This window comes from Balearica regulorum, chromosome 1, assembly GCF_011004875.1.
Source record: "Balearica regulorum gibbericeps isolate bBalReg1 chromosome 1, bBalReg1.pri, whole genome shotgun sequence".
Classification (NCBI taxonomy): Eukaryota; Metazoa; Chordata; class Aves; order Gruiformes; family Gruidae; genus Balearica; species Balearica regulorum.
Window position 1 is genome coordinate 155,026,714 of NC_046184.1, and position 18,365 is coordinate 155,045,078.

Sequence of the window (18,365 nt, forward strand, 5' to 3'; positions counted from 1 at the left end):
TAAACCTTGCAGTAAACCAGGAGAAGACACACATTTTGCAGCTTTAGAAAAGACAGCAGTCAATCCTTATTTTCTGGGTATTTCACATTAACTATGCAGAATGGGAGCAGAGGTGACATAGGCTGTTATGCATTTCTCTGTAAGAAAGTAGAAATTGCTTCAGCCCGAGTATCCCACTGCAGCTACGTGAATTAACTACAGACCTGCTAGAGTGGCATCAGAGCATTTAAAATTGACATTTACAATATTACCAGCAACAGGTGGTAAAACTAGTCAGAAACACTTAAAAATATTCCCCCTGTGACATCATATTTAGACCATTCTCCAGACAACAGAGAAGTTTTGAAAGACAGAATGTGTTGGGAAGTGACGGAGAGCTACCACCTATCAGTTTTACTTATTAACACGTCCTGAAAGCGAGGATACGTGACAAAGCTTGGGAAAAGATATTTGTAATACAGTTTTTCCCTGCTACAATAGCTTTCCACAAACATCACATCTAACAATGCAGATGTCTATTCCATGTGCTCTGGTTTTAGCTGAAAATGATACCTTGAGGTTGATCAGTTACCACACGTACAAAAATACCCTTGTACACATACCGAAGACAGGCCACAAACTAGAACAAGACATGACAGCACTTTTAATGTATCAATTTATTGCATATGTCAGTACATAAAAATAGAAAAGTGTTTTTTGTAAAATTAATTGTATTGTAAAAACCAGACTAGAATGAAAATGTAAAACTTTGCCACGATTAGCACATACACAGTAACATTTATGCTTTGTCTACAAAACTTAGGAATACTTCATAAGACATTTTTGCTTTAACTATATATTAAAGAAAAATCAAACAAAAAGCTTGCATCATATATTCAATGACTTTCTGAATTAAAACCACAATGCTATCTCTACTTACACTTCTGGAGGGTTCTACTCTAAATTATACAAGCAAGAGGGCATTGTAAATTAGGCTTAATGGGATACACCAGGCTGATCCCACTGCATGCAAGAGGCACTGATTTTATATTTGGCAGAAGTGCCCCTAGCAAAATCACCTGTCATTAACAAAAATAAAAATGTACTCCTCAAGAATTGAATTATGAAATACAAATGGAGGTATGTCTGACTCTTTTTGCTAATAGAAGAGACCATACCTTGGACTCTCAATTCAGCCTTGCATTCTTCACTGTGAACACCCAACGTGACGCAAATGATTAGCTTAGAGATGCTGATACGCATATTTTGTATGAATAGTTAATCCATCTGCCCTTCAACTGAGAGATTGTCCGTAGCTTACCAATTTTATTTGTGCTCTGTTTCTAATTTTACCTGAGAAATGGACATGAGGGCAGCTACACCAGTTAACATTTCTTCAGATGAAAGCACAGCTTATCTCTTTGCATTTTACACTTCAGAAAACAAAAGCTGGGAATGTAAACTTGGATTAGCAGGAAGCCTCAAGTATTTCCACTAATTAAAACCACTGACACATGTGCACACATGAGGTCTTATACTGGATGCTTCCTTACAAGGACTCTACTGCTACAGCTGTTCCAGCTCAACTCCTGACTCCCTCATTTTTTTAATTTTTTATTTTTTTTTAAAAAAAACCAACTTAAAGTTCCTCTTATAAAAGAGACAATTCCTTTAATGAGCATATTTAAACCAAGAGGTTTTCTTACAAACCCGTGAAAATAACAACTTCCTCTCCTCAAAATACAAATTTATATATACAGGACAAATACTTGGGAAACATCTATATACAAATGAATAATTGTTAAGGGAAAACATTATAGTGTTAAATGGAGTAAATTAAACAGTAGCATAATACACCTTTTGGCAATTTAAAGTTAGTAGTACTATGTTGCTTGCAGTTCACTGTCTGAAAATGGCTTTTAGCAGCAGATAACTGTGGGTTTCCACCACACAGACCATAAAAATAAAAACAAGCCTTGACTTGTCAAAACAAGTTTCTTCCCCCTTCTCCCTCCCCTAAGAGATCATACGTACAGCAGTGGAATATTTGCATTAAAAAAAAATCATTTCCTTCCCATTTTCTTTCAGTGGATTTCATAGCCAATGCAGTGAAGAACAGAATGGTAACAGACATTCATTCACAATTGTACACGCCCAACCCATTAACGGAGAAGATGTGCATATGTGAAAGGTGGAAGAAATCACATGGAGCGTAAAGGATCCGCACGTGACAATTCTATCTCCTCATATGCAATACTTGCAAAACCATGCAATGTTTCATCTTTATGTCCTGCAGACAATATAGTGAAAATATATGGCTTGATAATCTAAGGTTATGTACAGATACAGTCCGTTCTGAAGAGCTCCAGATTGCCATCATCCGATATCACGCATTTGACTTCCACTTAGCAACTGTGTGCCCAAATAAGAATACTTCCTTTGTATCTCAGTGCCACATCATACTGAGGATATTTTGAGTTTTTTAGCAGGGAGTGGATGAAGACGACGCATTACTTTAGAAATCAACATTTTATGAAAAAACCCAATGGTATTAATGGCAAGTTATGACAACGTCTGAAATAATTATTTACTTTCTCTTCATTCTCTCTCCAAGTAATCTATTCTTTTGGCTTATCAACTTTTTTAGAAAAAGCAGTATTTGCCCACTTATTTTCCTTCTCTCCCTCCACATTAGTTCTAAAGCGATGTGAAGGAGCTGAAACAATATATGCAATCAGCTGACATTGCCATTTTTCAATACATCAGGGAAAGGGAATGCTATTAATTCCTTTCTGCTACAAAAACACACCCCCTACCCCCACTCCCCAGCCTTCACCAATATACCTTCCCCAGCTGCCTGCCCCTCAAAAAATACCAGCACTGGGAAGCTGAGGAGAAGTTTGGAGTTCACTCAGATTTAAAACTGCATATATCCCAAAAGGTCTACAGCTTTTTCAATCAACTCTAAGAAAACCTTAATAATAGTATGACAAAAGACACTTACCAGAGAAGGTGGCAACTTCTGGTATGTATGTGTTTGTTTAAAAAAAAAAAAAAAAAATCACATTTAAGTAAAGATGTCACCCTATGATAAACTGCTGACAACTATTACCCACGTGTACACAAGACCTGTAATTCCACGTAGTAAATTTTAGGAGGCATAACCATTAAGGCATCAGTTCAGGAAAGCAGTTTTATTCAAGCAGTGAACTTAAGCACAGGCTTAAAATACCACTGTCCATCAGGAAACAGATTTTAAGTGTGTGCTGAGATGCTTTTCTGAATCAGGACAATATGGCAGAAAAGTTTATTTAAAAATTTCAATCCGAAGGGCAATTGTACAGATTGTGTGGAAAATTTTCCAGTTTGTTCTTCCCATGAAAAATATTTTGAAGAGGCAAACTGTCAGCTGCAGAAATGAGAAATTAAACCTGCTGAAGAGATTTAAACAGCCCCACACTCCAACATGGACTGAGCTAACAGCATAAAACTTTGATATTACTACCTAGGATAAAGACTCCTATAAACAAACAAGAACCCCAGCATTCAGTTAGAATGAAACTCTCTCAGTTTAAGTACTGCTGGCTCTGAAATGGTGAAACTAGCTTCAAAAATCCCAGCAGAGCTAAAGAAAAGTCACTTCTGCTGGTGCCTAGGTGACTTCCACATGGTACAACAGAACCATAAAAGACTTCTTGCTAGCAAATGGGTAAAAGTGTTAAAATAAATGTTGTCTCTTTCAGACCAACTAAGCTTAGGTCTACTAAATTTAAATGCACTGCTCATTTTTGTTATCCTTACTGTACCAACTGTATACATTAATCTCTAATTGTGTGATTAGAGCCTAAAAAGAAACAAAAAAATCACAAATCAAACACAAATACATACTTTTACCTCGTATGACACTCCTGTCACACCACCCACTCTGCCTTGGGAAATCCCACCTCAAATGCACAAGCAGACTAATACCAACAAATAGTTTGCCTGTATGTCACTGAGGAGAGCTTGGGCTGTGAGGAGCTTAGATCACGCTGCTCTTTTTGAAGGTTACTTCTATTTTCTATGAAGAAATTGCCTGGGCAAAATCCTGAAGTCATTATGTTTAGGCACATACAACTTTCTGGGCACTATTATAATACAAATAGTAAAATGAAAACAGGGAAAGGGTCTCTTCCTCTTCAGGTGCAGTTTGAAATAGATACATATGCATAACCATAAAAAACAGTAATAACCCAGGATAGTATACCTGCAAGTATACTCTACCATTAATGTTATTTTATATTATTTAGCACATTAAAGACTTCCCACCTTGCATAATATAAAATTTCAAGGAATAAAACACTAATCTCATGCATGGCACACTTTAAAAAAACTCTGAGAAAAGCAACAAATCATTGTGCTAACCATGACTGTCCAAAAAGCTCACTCGTTCAGCAGTGAGTACTGAAGAGCTTCCCGTTGTTCTAAACTAACACATTCTGTACTACTTTTGTAGCAAGTTCTTTTAATAGCATCCATTGCACATATCAAATGGAATATATGGACAGATACCAAAAAAGTATGAGAAAGACATAAAATGGTTCATTTACAATGCTGCAAATGTAAAAGTTATCTGGAATATCTTAATAAAGCATCAGACCTTTCCAAGTTTAATTTCACTCTTTAGGCAAGTACAGACATGACATACATTTAAAAATGGACATTCTTTTACCACTTTTCACAAATCAAGATACAGTGCAGGTACTCCCCCCACCCCAAAGAAGAATATCAATTATATTATTGTTATGTTAGATGATGTTTTCGCCATTTCTTCAGGGGAGTGACTCTTTATTACTTCTTTGATGAACTGTTCAAGTGCAGTGAAATAACCCTGGCACTGCCAAGTGTCATTGTGAGTTCCATCAGGAAAGATCGCCAATCTCTTAGTCCGAGCTGGGGATAATTCATACAGTTGCTTCATCATAACTGGTGGAATTAACTGGTCAGACAACCCAGAGATGAAGAGAGAAGGCATTCTGCACTGAGCAATTTTTCTGTAGGACAGAAATTTATTTTTGTAGCACCATAAAGGAAGATATCTCATTGGAAAGAAAGAAAACAAAGTGCTGGCCATGTACGGGATGCTAAGAAAGGTGTTCTCCACCACGATGGCAGAAATCCTATGGGAATTTTCAGAAGCTAAGTGAATAGCTACTGCTCCCCCCAAGGAACGGCCAAAAAGAAAAATTTTTGTTTTATCAAGATCAGACCGACTCATCACATAGTCTAACACAGCCTCAGAATCTAAGTACAAACCTTCTTCACTTGCTTCTCCTTCACTTTTACCATACCCTCTATAATCAACGAGAATTAAGTTTACTTTCAGGTTTACCAGCATTAACAAAGCATTTGGCAACCTGTGGCCAATGTTGCCTGCATTCCCATGAAAGTAAATGATGGTTGGAGAATACGCTGCATTGTCCCCTGTGTATCTCAGCAGAATAAGATTGAGAACAACTCCATCTTTGGTTTTGATGAAGATATTTTCATGTGGTATACCAGTAGGCATAGGAACATAAAGGCGTGATGAAGAGGGCTGTTCAGGAAAGTAAAGCAGCACATCCTGGAATTTATATAATATACCCGCTATTGAAACAAATATTAATATAAGTAGTATAATGCCTCCGTACAAGTGAAAAGTTACTATCAAGGGTAAAAGACAAATACGGCAGAGACTCCAAGACCAGGAAGCCAAAGCTAGTAGCCATCTTTTAACAAAGGTCCAAAGCATCCATGACTTTTCCATTGTAGAAGTCAGTGATCTTTTACTCCAAGTAAATCCTGTAAAAAACCCAAACATATGCGTATAAATATAGGGGAAAGAAAAAGGAAGCGATTCAAACATACATACTTGCAGAAGATTAATGGCAAGTCAATACATTCAAGCATAAACATCAAACTTGGTGGCAAAGTCCCTTTGATTTGTTGGAAACCATTCAACTCTGTAAAACAGAGAAGGAAAAGGCTTTAGAACTCTTCAAAATCCCATTTACATTATTTCAGCAGGCAAGGTCCATCAGTAGCACTCAAAAATTGGTTGACTGGGACCATAACAACTTACTTACGCTTTCCCTCAGTCTTTCCTACGGACCAACAGAACAACCACACAGACTGTATCACCAGTTTGTCAAAGCTTCTCATGTAAGTAATTCTAGAATCCAGAGAACACAAACAAAAAAATAGCCCTTATTTCTAAGCTGCTACTGATTAAGGCCAAGAGAGGCATTCCACAAGCCTACGCACTTCACTGCAACCAGTGGAGGCTCACAATGCACACAGGGTCTGCCATAGTTTAGTAGCAGTTTTTCAGAATCTTGACCAACTGTGATCACTGAGCAACATGTAAACCAGTCAGAAGAGACTCCTCTATAGTAAGATACTGCATTGTAGTTACATTTATGACAGCTGTTTTGCTATATTTGGATTGGTTCTGATTTATAATGATCATTTTCCACTATTAGGACAGTAATCCGTATTAAATCTTCAGCTGAATGAAAGACTGTATCATCATACAAGACCACTGAAAACAGTCAGCTAACTAAATTACTCTCTGATCAATGAAAAGCACAACTACTGAAAAGTCCAAACATGAAAACAGACTCATGACAAAGACATACACACAGCATAAAATGAAGGAGAGTCATGTTCACGACAATGGATTAAATCTTCTTTCCAAGCATAAGAGATAGCTATGTCTCACAGCATGCACAGAATCTCTCACATTATTCACTGCTGGGTTCAAGTGTAATATGGAAATAACAAAACCTGCCAAATCTATGTGAGAACTAGAGTAACCGTTCAGTTGCCACTGAGTTGAATAACCATACTGCCTGGAAGAGATAACACAAGCTCACTTGTTTAAGAATACTCTAAGTTATATAGGAGATAATAAACATAGTTTAGCCCCACTCAAAGTTACTGCACTACATCATTTTAGGAGGTTGTAAGAAGCTGAACTAACTCCAAAGGAGTCTGAAAAGCTGAGACGCGTCTAAGCATTCAATTAAGTAACAGGACCCACACCAGAACAAGCTGTATGGCCTAATACTACTGGAGCGGGCTGCAACTGCACTGGCTGTCTTGGTAGGATCAAGGGATAAAAAGGTGACCTCTGCAGTCACCGCCTTTGCACTCCACAAACATGATAACCCAATATGACCACGAAAACCTGCCATCTCTAATTATTTTATGTGAGAATTACATATAGATCAGAAAATCTGTTACATCTTAAGATTCACATATTAACCAAAGGCAACGTGAAATTAAGCTTTTATATACTGTATCTCCTCCAAATATGTAAAACTGGTGAAATACAAAGTAGTCTAGACAGCAGTTATCCCAACTTTGACTCGTTATTATTTATGAGCTCATGTTCAATATCCACATCCAAGAACGCACAAATATTGTCTATATGAAAATTTAATTCTCATGATCCATTTCTCTAGTAAAGAATTACTAACAGGAATTAGAAGACACAAAGTAGGTACTTTATATAAGAATTTCATGAAGAAGTTGACAAACATTTGCTGTGTTACATTTCAAGACCATAAGAACATTGATAATGACACACTAAAACCACTCTCCTTACCTATGCGATTTAAAATTTTGCTGACTTTCTCACACAATGAAAGAGACTCCAATATGCTTTCTCAACAAGACATTCACAGAAGAGTAAGAGACCCATCATTAAAAACTACTAAAAACCAAAGTCATAAGAACCTTACTTAAGGTGATTCAGTTTTGCAGATGACTATCCCATATACACTAAGGATTACTATTTGAAGACTGATACTCACAACTGATTTTATAAGCCATGTTAGTTTCATTTGTGCAGTGCTTCTATTTTAATTTCAATAGGATAATATCAAAATGCTATACTATGGAGATACTGCTGCTATGTGATTACTTCTGAGATATATATATAGAGAGAGGTATATACAAAACCTTTGCTACTGCAGTTGCAAAACCAATGCATCCTACAACTAGAACTCAACATACGGCAGTTAGCAGGAAAGGTAAACTACACAGCCACAAACGTTTCATACTCATCTACATATTTAAGTAAAGCTGACTACTCTGCACTAATGAACAACTGCAGGACTTTATAAGTTTTCTTTCCCACTATATGAACTTCTAGTTCCATCTATTTCCACGCTCAAATCAGACCATATCTCTTACTTCACATCTTACTGCAAGATTTGTTAGCTAAAGAACTGATACAAGTTTCTCCTAGGTTCCTGCCTACCTCCTTCCAATATCAACTGAGAGACCACTAAAAAGGAAAATGATGGTTTCTCAAACAAGCACACAGGCCTAAAGAGACTCTAAACCAAGTCAATACAAGCTCATTCTCAATAAAGCTACAAACCATGCTTTCTATGGAGCCCAATGCAGCAAGCCTTCCAAATGTTATCTTGTTTGACCTAAACAGCAGAAGATGATACAAGCAGAACCAAATTCCCACTTAAAGGACTTATCAAAAAGAGTAAGATAATATAGTGATTTTTTCAGTGAGTGGTAAGGTGTTCCTCAACACTTTCTGAGTGTATGAGATTTGAGACTGCTTAGCATACTGCAAGACTGCACCAAAAAAAAAAAAAAATCTCTTCTTGGTCTTTATTTTCCATTATTGTTGTGCTGGATGGGAAGTTATAAACCTTTCAAACAGTTTACAATACAGCAATTTACGATGCAAAAACTCTATGCTGAATTATGAAGAGTGTGTGATTCTCCTGTATCTCTAATTTTTGTGACTAATAGGATGCCACAATAATCAGGGAAAGGGACAGGGGGATAGGGAAGGAAAGGGACAATATATTTAGACTTGGATGTCTGTGATGGTCAACCTGAGAAACTGAGTGGACCCACCATCTGAACAAGCCTGCTTCTTTTTCTAGACAAGACTACTTCTGTTCCTAGACTGTTAGAACCACTAATGGAATTGCTCCATAACTGCCTGATGTCCCAGTTAGGGCAAGAAGCATATACCTCTATGTCTTCTAAAAGAGAACTTTTTAATCAATTTCTGTCATCTGCAAGTATAACTAGTTATTTTTTTTTTTTTTAAATGGCTATTTAACAGGATTATCTTATTTACGTTGCCTTCTACTGTTAGAAGTATCAAGCTCTACAGAGAGATGGCATGAAACATCATCCATGTATTACAGATGGAGACACTGGCACCAAGGGAAGTCAGCAAGTTGGCCAGTGGCAGGTTAGCTGAAGTTCTGTTTCAGCCAGGGAAACAGGGTTTCTCTACAGGTTTCCTTTTCAAATCTCCTAGATAAAATATTAACCCCTTGGAAATCATTCTTGCTTCACTAAAAAATACTCTACACTTTTTTTGTAGGAACATCATATTGCAGCAGTATTTTTCAAGTAATTGTTGTAACTTCACCAATGACAAGGTTTTCCTATAACAAGAAGTCACATCCCATTTCACAGCATACACAGTAACAGTATTTTATAAGCGCTGATTATTTAAACTAAGTTAGAGGCTATAAAAACAAGCATAAGGGAGATTTTTTGTTCTTTAAAGTTGTCATGAAAGTCAATGGTTGTGACAAGTATACAATCATCTAGAGTAGATTCATACAGTTTTTCATCTGGTAGCTGTTTTCCTAGGTAACTCTTATATTAATGGAAACTTCTATATAAGCTGCCCTTGTTCTTAGGTACTCTTACTACTAGAAAATATTTCCTAATCTCCCTTCCTGTTAAGAATTGTGTAACTTAAATTCTTTACTTCTAGTTCAATGTTTCTTAGCATTTATTAGACTATATAAACTCAGTCCCTCTGCATTCTCCTCAATGATGTTTTCTTAGTCACAAATATGATCAGAGGCCTTTCCTCTAGCATCTATCTGCTTCACATTTCCTGCTGTCCCTCTAATAATGCTGCATTAGAAAGGTTACCCTTTGTGAATGCTGGTGGTTCCTACAAATGCTTTTTTTGATGATGCTTGCAAACTTAAGCGAGAAGTAGAAGACAATATCGAAATACCAAGTTCCATCGTGGAAACCAGTAACACAGGAAAACAGCAATGCGGCCCGATTCAGTGTTCAGACCTAATGAAAGTAAGACTTAGCCAGACTGCTGCTGAGCCTCTAGCTCAAAGGCCATCAAAGACCGATTCAGTTTACACAGCCACAGAACTGTATAACCTCTCAAAACCAAAATGAAATTTGGGAGCGATGAGTTTCAATGTTATGTGACAGGGATATACACAGATGTAGATACGCACACACACATCTGTATCTATACATCTCCACTGCTGAATCCACAGTCCAGGAATTATTGCAGACCTCTAAGTTCTATCAGATGAGTTACAAGTCCCATAATTAAGTAACTACTGAAAATATAAATCACTCATAACAATAAAGACTTTATTATCTTTTCCTCAGAATTTTTATGACCAAGATATTTTAATAATATTCTGCCATACTCTAATGCTATTCTTAAAGGGTTAATGTCATTATCAACTGAAGATCATAAAAACTCAAGTGCATACTTAAAGTACTTAGGAACAATTTTTCACCAATTTTGAACGAAAATTTAAATTACTCTTGTATGTGCCACAAATTCTGTTGTACTTTTTGCCTTTGTCTACATTTTTAGTATTAGAAAGTGCTATTTTCATACACTAATCACATTATAAAACATTTACCTTTGGATGTGATGATTTCCCAGGCTTCATCTCTGCCTGAAAGACAATTCCATTTATGAACTTTGAGTAAAGTTGCTTTTGAGTTACACACATAATTACTGTTTGTCTTCAACTACTTGAAAGAAAATTAAGTACTAACAGCCAATACCCCTAGAAGTTACATCTGCTTTACTGATGAAACTGTGCATATCATGTTCATGCTCCTCCTATCAAGCTCAGCTCGTTTGAAACATCTGATAAACTTCAAAACCAACATGTTATAATGAAGTCCACAAATCATGTTGAAATGTTCTGGACTATACATACAACACACAGTATAAAACATACATAATGCATAACAACAAAGTTATGAGAGATTTACATTGCCTCCTTAAAGCTAACTTCTGGTGTATGAGCAGCTTTAAAGTTAGTACTGAGAAGAGCATTAAGGCATTTAATGGCTGCTTCCTCATTAAAGAATTTTTTTAAAAAAAGTTAGTTTTGACACTCACTGCAATCCTTCAGATTTCACAGTTTCAAAACAAACAGGTATTTCTTAGCACCAAGGAGTATCTGAAGAAATCTGTTTCTTTCTACTGCACTTTCTTCCCCTACACTCCACCTCCTCCAGATACAGAAAAGATATACACAAGCTTTACATTTACTCAGATTTATTCAGATGACTTCTGTAAGTAGAAATATTAAGTCCTCAACTGTAAAAATTTAGCTTCAGAGTGGGAACTAGTCTGGAAGAAAACTTACAAGTTTAGTAAGGACAGGAAAAACACACTTCATACTGAAATCTTACAGAGACTCTCATTAAAAAAATCAACCAAAAACCAGTTAAACCAGCAAAGTAGCTACTGCTAAACAAGAAAAAAGCAGAGTAAGAACAACTGTCATCAACGCTTAAGGGCTCTGGCTTTTAAAATCAGTGAGCCACTTCTATTTATTTCAAACAACTCTGCATCAAGTGGTACATAATCATAATTGGAAGGGTTTTCCCCTTAACTCTCATTATACTTCCCCCTCCAACCGTCAAATCTTAATGAACCTCACAAGCATGTCTTGAACTATGACTGTACTATGTAAAAAAACCCAAAACAACAACAAACCACGGATGGTTATCACATTAGAGCCTTAGCTTTCTAATGAGCGTGGGCTCCTAAAATATATTAGTTTTCAAGCACGTTAAATTATTTTCATTCTTACCTAAAAAAACCCATCCTGCTCAGCCTTTTCAATACATTCACTTAGCACATTAAGCAATATTAAAGTTATCATCATCTGCCCCATCATCTACAAGTATCCTCATTCCATATGGCAGCAGAGACAAATGAAACACCAGAGCATGATCTTGTTGCGAAGAAGCAAAAGCTCTCCCAGGGCTTCCCAGAAAAGCACCCGAAGGAATTTTTAACGCCGCTGCCAACGCGGCAGTCCCTCGGGAGAGACGTCCCGAGAGCCAGGCACAGGAGCCACGCACAGCCAGGGAGCAGCACCCCGCCTGCCAGCCACTGCCGCCCAGGAAAGAACCGCATTTAGTCACGGCGAGACCCCAAACAGCGCACCAAAACCAAATCTGCCGGCCGCCCCCCCGGCCCGCTCCGCTCCGCTCCCACACGCCGCTTTCGCCCCCGCAGACGCGCCCCAGCACCCACCCGCCCCGTCGCGGCCTTGCAGGAACAGGATGGGACGGGCCCGCCACCTACCCCCACCCCAGCTCCCTCCCCGCAGGGCGGGGCCGGCCCGAGGCGAGGCGAGACCCACCCGCCGCATCCTCCCGCCCGGCCGCGGCAGCTGCCGCCGGCGGTGCCTCAGGCCAGCGCAGACCCCAGCGCGCAACTTCAACAACCGCTCCTTCCGACAGGAAATCACTCCAGCCGCTGCTTCCGCTTCCGAGTCAGTGCCCGTCCGCTCTCCTTTTTCTCCCCGCCTCCCCCGCTTTAGGCTCCGCCAACGCTTCCTCGCCGCGCCGGTAGCTGCGCAAGTGCCGCCGTGGCAGCCGGGGCCTCCTCGCGCGGCCGTAACTACCGCGCCCGGGGGAGGAGCACGGGCCGCGGCGTCAACGGGGCGCTCCTCTCCTTCCGGGTCGGAGGGCGGTCGGTGTGACCCGGTCTCCGCGGGTACCCCCGGCTCCGCGTAAGTCTCCTCTGGGGCTGGTCGATGCTCCACCGTCCCGTCCGCTCCCCCCCCCATCTTCCCGCTGGTCCGCTCTGGCGAGGGGGCGGCCGGTGCGGAAGGTGGCCCCTGGGCGGTGTCCGTTCCCCCCGCCCCGTGTCTATGGCAACGCCGTAGCGGTGTGGTGCGGGGCGGGGGTGTGTGTGTGGAGCTTGCCCGCGGGAGGGGCACCGGGACCCCACCGAGAGCCGCCCCCGCCCTCGCAGGACCCCGCTCCCGCGGCGCTGCCCGTGGAGGGGCCCGGCGGGTCCGCTCAGGCGGGAGGAGCGGGCCGAGGGTGGGCTGGCGTCGGGGACGGGCTGTGCTCCGGGGGCGGGTGGCGGGGGAAATGGCGCTCCGAGCAGTGAAAGCTCCCGCCTGCGCAGCAGCGGGAGGGGGGCGCGGTGCCTTCTCCGGCCTTCTGGTCCTCTCGCCTGGGTGAGACCTCTGTTAGACCGTCACAGCCTGGGTCCCGAGTTTCACCCACAACTAAGGACGGTGGTACCAGCTGGTCACCCTTAAGTAAAGATAATGGTTACATCCAAATTAGAAAAATGAGAAAATCAGTAAATCCTACTTTTTTTTTTTTTTTTTTTTTTGAGACAGAATAGCCTGGTGGCATTTTCTTTCTCTACAAATATATACTTTTTTTTGTTCTTAGTGAAAAACGGACTCTGATGGCTTCCGCACCTGTTTTGCAGCCTTCTCCTAAAAAAACGGTGGCCTCTCACGTGCCTTTTGCAGATCTGTGTTCTACTCTGGAGCGAATACAGACGTGTAAATCTCGTCCAGAGAAAACCAAGTATTTCAAGGATTTTCTGGATTCCTGGAGAAAATTCCATGATGCTCTTCATCAAAAAGAGAACAACGTCACAGATTCTTTTTATCCAGCTATGCGACTTATTCTTCCACAGTTGGAAAGAGAAAGGATGGCATATGGAATTAAAGAAACTATGCTTGCAAAGCTGTATATTGAACTGCTTAATTTACCAAAAGATGGAAAAGATGCTGCAAAGCTTTTAAATTACAGAACACCTGCTGGCTCACGTGGAGATGCTGGAGATTTTGCAATGATTGCGTACTTTGTGTTAAAACCTAGGAGCCCAAAACAAGGCAGACTGACAATAGAACAAGTCAATGAACACTTAGATGCAATAGCTAATAATAATGCTGCTAAAAACAAGGGTCTGTTAAAGAAAAGTCTTCTTCAGTTAATTACCCAGAGCACAGCACTGGAACAAAAATGGCTCATCCGGATGATTATAAAGGATCTAAAGCTTGGTGTTAGTCAACAAACTATATTTTCCATTTTTCATCCTGATGCTGCTGAATTACACAATGTCACAACTGATTTGGAAAAAGTTTGCAGGCAACTGCATGATCCCTCTATCTCACTTAGTGATGTTTCTATTATGTTGTTTTCTGCCTTTAAACCAATGCTTGCTGCTATCGCTGATATCCAGCAAATTGAGAAACAAATGAATAACCAGATATTCTACATAGAAACTAAGCTGGATGGTGAACGCATGCAGATGCACAAAGATGGAGATGTATATAAATATTTTTCCCGAAATGGGTTTGACTATACTCAGCAGTTTGGTGCTTCCCCCCTTGATGGTTCCTTAACGCCATTTATTCATAATGTATTTAAGAGCAATATACAAAATTGCATTCTTGATGGTGAAATGATGGCTTACAATCCTGAGACACAAACCTTTATGCAAAAAGGAAACAAGTTTGACATAAAAAGAATGGTGGAGGACTCTGATCTGCAGACCTGCTTCTGTGTGTTTGATGTATTGATGGTTAACGATCGGAAGCTGGGTCACGAGGTGCTAAGCAAAAGATACGAAATCTTAAGTAGCGTATTTACCCCGATAACGGGCAGGATACATGTTGTACATAAAAAAAATGCTAGAACGAGAAAAGAAGTAATTGATGCTTTAAATGAAGCAATAGATAACAGAGAAGAAGGGATTATGGTGAAAGATCCCATGTCCACCTATAAGCCTGACAAACGTGGGGAAGGCTGGTTAAAAATCAAGCCAGAATACGTCAGTGGGCTGATGGATGAACTGGACCTTTTAATTGTTGGTGGTTACTGGGGAAAGGGCTCACGTGGTGGAATGATGTCTCATTTTCTGTGCGCTATTGCGGAGACGCCCCCTCCAAATGAAAAACCTACCGTTTTTCACTCCATTTGTCGTGTTGGCTCTGGCTATACTATGAAGGAACTGTACGATTTAGGTTTGAAACTGGCTAAACACTGGAAGCCCTACCATAGGAAGGAGCCTCCCTGTAACATTTTGTGTGGAACTGAGAAACCTGAAATGTACATTGAACCTTGCAACTCTGTCATCGTTCAGATCAAGGCAGCCGAGATTGTTGACAGTGACATGTACAAAACTGACTGTACTTTGAGATTCCCCCGAATTGAGAAGATAAGAGAGGACAAAGAATGGTACGAGTGCATGACTTTGGACATGTTAGAAGATCTCAGAAGCAAAGCAGAAGGGAAGCTGGCATCTAAGCACCTTCATATAGATGAGTATGATGAGCCACAAGAGAAAAAAAGGAAAACTGTACCAAAGGTGAAGAAGATAATTGGAATAGCTGAGCAATTTAAAGCTCCTGATCTTTCTAATGTAAACAAGGTTTCAAATGTATTTGAAGATGTTGAGTTTTGTGTTATGACAGGAACCAGCAAATACTCAAAGTCAGAACTGGAAAGCAGAATAGCCGAATGTGGTGGCAGCGTGGTACAGAACCCAGGGCCTGAGACTTACTGTGTCATTGTAGGAGCTGAGAACGTCAGAGTAAAAAACATCATTGCTTCCAACAAATATGATGTGGTGAGGGCAGAGTGGCTCCTTCAGTGTTTTCAAACCAAAATGCTGGTGCCTTGGCAGCCAGCCTTTATGATTCACATGTCCCCTGACACAAGGGAACATTTTGCTCGTGAGTATGATTGTTATGGAGACAGCTACACAGTAGACACGGATGTTGCACAACTCAAGGAAGTGTTCTCAAGAATGAAAGACAATAAGGCGATGCCCTTGGACATGATTGCAGAGTTAGAAGATCGTTACTCATGGAACAGTTGTCAGTTCAGTATTTTCAGAGGAAACACTATTTATGTAGACTGTTATGCTGCTGTTAATGAGCCCAGAACCAAAATCCATGGAACACTATCCATTAGAGCTTTGGAGCTCCGTTTTTATGGTGCAAAAGTAGTCTCTCATCTTGAAGAGGGCATCTCCCATGTTGTTATAGGAGAAGATCATTCCCGAGTAAAAGAGATGAAAACCCTCAGGAGAACATTTGGGAAAAAATTTAAAATTGTATCTGAGCTGTGGGTAACGGAGTCAGTGGAGGAAGGAGTCCTAAAGAATGAAAATCAGTACTTAATTTAAAGTAGTTTTTAAGCTTGGAGCAAAAGCATTATTGTTGGCATGATTGATATTATGAGGTTGCCTTAATTTTTTTGTGTGTTTTCGTGTTTGTTTAAAGCTGTCTCAGGCTAAAGAATAACACTGTATTCTTGAAATTAGAGGAAGGCTTTTAATTATACTGTTGTGGAAGCAAGAGGATGCTCAGCGATGTTGGAGGAGAAAAAAACCACCACCAAATAAATAATGTATGTCTTTTACTTCACAAACAGGTCTCAGGAGAGATCTAATATTTTACATAAGGGATTTCTAGCTGTTAACAGTGCTTGCCTCCATTGTTCAAAATGGAGACAATAATTTACTATTTTATGGAGATTCTGCTCTTTAACATATTGTTTATTTATCAAGGTACAATCATATTCATGTTTTTGTAGAATTGTTTTGTGTATATTCCTTATGCTACAGAGTTCAGTAATTTATAAGCCTTGTCTGAACTATTTTAATTTATTTACATTGGTTTTAGCAGAGCCCACACAACCTCAGTAGCACTTTGATTTTAGCATATTGCATTATTTGTACAAATAACCATTGTAAAAATAGAACCTAAACTTCTTGAGGTGCTAATAAATTAATAATGACCAATATATTTGTGAAATTCAATTACTTAAAAACTGTAATGACCTCCTGTGCTCATTACAGTTAAACCGTGAAGTGCAATAGAGCTAAGATTTACACTTCACCATCAGTTTTACCTTTCAAAAAATGTTTCATAAGCTATTTCAGTAATGTAAGATTAATTTCCAAACATCCAGTTCAACTTTTTTTTTTTTTAATTACTAAATAAAATATACTTTTAAAGTCTGCCTGGTATGTTTGTGGTTGGTTTTTTTTGGTTTTTTTTTGTTTTTAAAGAGAGAGATAACTCTTGGAAAAACATGAAACAGTTTCTGATTCTACTCTATTAGATAATTTATGCGTTAACTCTGATGGGAGAAAGGTTCAGGCCTTGTTTTGTCGATACTGGTATCAAACAGAACTGCTGTTGGGCTGATTGTACAGAACCAGTTTTTGGCTGACCTGTTTCTTCTGTACTTTTTCTAGTCGTGTTCATATAAAGATTTACTGTAAAAAGAATTGGGGAATGTTATAGGAAAGGCTAAAGGGAAGTAAGTTTATTTTTATCTCTTACAGTTAGCGTAAGCATTGGGAGCTTCCTAATTCAAAATATGCTAGATACATAAAAATGTAATAACCACTTAAGCCACCGTATAAATTGGTAAAAAGCAGGATATTTTTTGTATACATGAAATAGTATATACTGAAAGGCAGGGTGTTATTTTTCCTCTAGTAATTCAAGTAGAAAATTGGTATATGTGAAATGTAATACTTCAGGTTTAACTTATTTGCCGCCTTCTATGTAATGGTTGTATATTCTGATTTATAAAAGGAAAAATTAAAAGACTGTTTGTCTTCATATCCACACAGATTTCTATTAAATGGGTTTTAGGAAAATACATATTTTAGGAGATCCTGTTTAGGAAAGTTAAGAGAGGAAAAAAAGGCAAATATGAATTACAGCTGACTGTTGAGACGTCAGATATCTCGCTTTGAGATCTAAATGTTATTTGCAGAGATACAGTTAAAAAGTATTAATTCCAGGTTGTCTTTTTGTTCTCTCAAAGCTATGCAAGGCTGGGGAATCAAGAACTAGTAACTTACCAGCAAAATTGTTCTTTTTACTGACTCCTCAGTACACAGTATACTGAAGATTTATTTTTATATGTATTTAAATTGAAGGTTTACTTTTTCACAAATAAACCCTCACCTTGCAGATGCAGTATGCATGTTTAGCTTGTTTTAGTTTGTATTTTGCCTCAGTTCCAGAAATTAATTGTTAACCATGCATATTTGTATGTGGTATGTGTGGTGGGTTGACCCTGGCTGGAGGCCAGGTGCCCACCAGAGCTGCTTTGTTGCTCTCCTCCTTAACTAGACAGGGGAGAGAACGTATAATGAGAGGCTTGTGGGTCGAGATAAGGACCGGGAGAGATCACTCACCAATTATTGTCAAGGGCAAAAGAGACTGAACTCAGAGAAAAATTCATCTAATTTATTACCAAGAAAAACAGAGTAGAGCAATAAGAAATAAAAC

General features: G+C 39.2%; 2 protein-coding genes across 6 annotated transcripts; one reads left to right on the plus strand and one right to left on the minus strand.

The window, feature by feature from the left end:
• Window positions 1-4,466: 4,466 nt before the first annotated feature.
• Window positions 4,467-12,570, minus strand: ABHD13 (abhydrolase domain containing 13). 3 transcript variants are annotated; one of them, XM_075740413.1, is made up of 3 exons: window positions 12,435-12,570; window positions 10,686-10,717; window positions 4,467-5,799 (listed from the first exon to the last, which is right to left on the minus strand). In XM_075740413.1, the coding sequence occupies exon 3, from the start codon at window positions 5,762-5,764 to the stop codon at window positions 4,751-4,753; it is 1,014 nt and encodes a 337-aa protein (XP_075596528.1). In that variant the 5' UTR covers window positions 5,765-5,799; window positions 10,686-10,717; window positions 12,435-12,570; the 3' UTR covers window positions 4,467-4,750. The 3 variants fall into 3 exon arrangements, with proteins under 3 accessions (XP_075596528.1, XP_075596523.1, XP_075596538.1); XM_075740408.1 differs by having other exon boundaries at window positions 10,686-10,721; window positions 12,435-12,563; XM_075740423.1 differs by lacking the exon at window positions 10,686-10,717 and having other exon boundaries at window positions 12,435-12,539.
• Window positions 12,450-17,076, plus strand: LIG4 (DNA ligase 4). 3 transcript variants are annotated; one of them, XM_075740395.1, is made up of 2 exons: window positions 12,450-12,566; window positions 13,486-17,076. In XM_075740395.1, exon 2 carries the CDS (start codon window positions 13,502-13,504, stop codon window positions 16,235-16,237), a length of 2,736 nt encoding a protein of 911 aa, XP_075596510.1. In that variant the 5' UTR covers window positions 12,450-12,566; window positions 13,486-13,501; the 3' UTR covers window positions 16,238-17,076. The 3 variants fall into 3 exon arrangements, with proteins under 3 accessions (XP_075596510.1, XP_075596501.1, XP_075596495.1); XM_075740386.1 differs by lacking the exon at window positions 12,450-12,566 and adding an exon at window positions 12,660-12,806; XM_075740380.1 differs by lacking the exon at window positions 12,450-12,566 and adding an exon at window positions 12,739-12,812 and having other exon boundaries at window positions 13,494-17,076.
• Window positions 17,077-18,365: the final 1,289 nt, after the last annotated feature.

Bases quoted from the DNA above. Each gene is read 5' to 3' on its own strand.
- ABHD13 (XM_075740413.1), bottom strand. From the start codon at position 5,764: ATGGAAAAGTCATGGATGCTTTGGACCTTTGTTAAAAGATGGCTACTA.
- LIG4 (XM_075740395.1), top strand. From the start codon at position 13,502: ATGGCTTCCGCACCTGTTTTGCAGCCTTCTCCTAAAAAAACGGTGGCC.